A 1,411-nucleotide genomic window follows, 5' to 3' on the forward strand; every position below is an offset into this window, starting at 1 on the left:
CTTCGAACTCCAGAAAGTCTTCGCTGAGCAAGTGAGGTTTTGGTATTCCATTTAAAATTGGACTGCAGTTCGAAGTCCATTTTCGCGGTGGGAAACCAGATGACTGCAATACTTGTGAGATTTCATANTCGAACTCCAGAAAGTCTTCGCTGAGCAAGTGAGGTTTTGGTATTCCATTTAAAATTGGACTGCAGTTCGAAGTCCATTTTCGCGGTGGGAAACCAGATGACTGCAATACTTGTGAGATTTCATATCGAGCTCTTATCGCGGAATCGATGCTATGTCCACCGGCGAGTACGTCGTCCACATACTACATGCATTTTCGCAATATGTTTGCTGCGATTGGATAAGAGCTCTCTACATCGTCAGCAAGTTGATGTAATGTCCTTATAGCGAGGTACGGAGCACAGTTAATGCCAAGGTCACCGTTTTCAGTTTNTGAATACATATTTATACAGTCTCCAACGTAGCATCAGGATGGTTAAATCGGCTTGAAGAATTGGACCGGGATGAAGGACGTCATTTAAGCTCGCGCCATTGGCGGTAGGGCATGAGGCATTGAATACGACTCTGACCTTTGTACTGATGCTTTCTTCCTTCACAACAGCGTGATGAGGTAAGAAATAACAGTCAGTTGAGTCTGCTGGCACGTTATCAGATATTTTAGACATATGCCCTAATGTCTCATATTCCCTCAAAACCCGATTATATTCCGTTTGCAGGACAGGGTTTTTCGCTAGGCGCGTCTCGTTCCGGTAGAACTGAGAGCAGGCGCCTTTCAACGATGGCCCTAAGGAAATGTTGTTCGGATAGTCCTTTCTGAAGGGTAAAGACACGATGTATTTCCCTTCTGCATTCCTCTCGGTTGTAGTCTTGAACAGTTCTTCGCAATAGGTGTCGTCGTCATTAAGACCTTTTTTCTTAGGAATATCCTCCAACTCCCAAAAAGCGGTTAACTGTTTGTCCAGGTTGACTTCATTGTAAAATGAGAAAATATTGTTGGTTGGATTCGATGCTTCCGCACAACCGGTTAAAATCCAACCGAACACGGCCTCTTGGGCGAGAAGCGTATTTAATACGTTCTTTTTTATGCCGCCTAAAATGATCTGTGGGTATATGTCTCCTCCGAGTACGAGATCCACTGGGTCATTAATGAAGAACCTCTTGTCCGCCAAGACCAAGTCTGGGAATGCTTGCCGAGTCATTGCGCTTACTTGGCAAGTCGGCAGATCTCCTGTTAATTTTGGTAAAACCAGTACAACAGCATATATGCTTATTAATGGGTCTGTGGGCGACCGCAATTGAATGGCGCACGCTTCCTTTACCTGCGCAGATATTGAATTATTGAAGCCCGAGACGTGGGCAAGCGTTTTGATGGCAGGTTAATTCTGCGTTTAAGTCTTTCAGTTAT

At 44.6% G+C, this 1,411-nt stretch overlaps 1 protein-coding gene across 1 annotated transcript; it reads right to left on the bottom strand.

Moving 5' to 3' along the window:
• Positions 1-575: 575 nt before the first annotated feature.
• On the bottom strand, positions 576-1,205 carry LOC108356884 (uncharacterized; the record flags this gene model as incomplete). Its single annotated transcript, XM_017607986.1, has 1 exon — positions 576-1,205. A coding segment is annotated over exon 1 (630 nt), but the record flags the coding sequence as incomplete, so codon positions are not given.
• Positions 1,206-1,411: the final 206 nt, after the last annotated feature.

This window comes from Rhagoletis zephyria, unplaced genomic scaffold (genome assembly GCF_001687245.7).
Source record: "Rhagoletis zephyria isolate East Lansing unplaced genomic scaffold, Rhagoletis_zephyria_1.1 Rzeph_scaffold_66947, whole genome shotgun sequence".
Lineage (NCBI taxonomy): Eukaryota > Metazoa > Arthropoda > Insecta > Diptera > Tephritidae > Rhagoletis > Rhagoletis zephyria.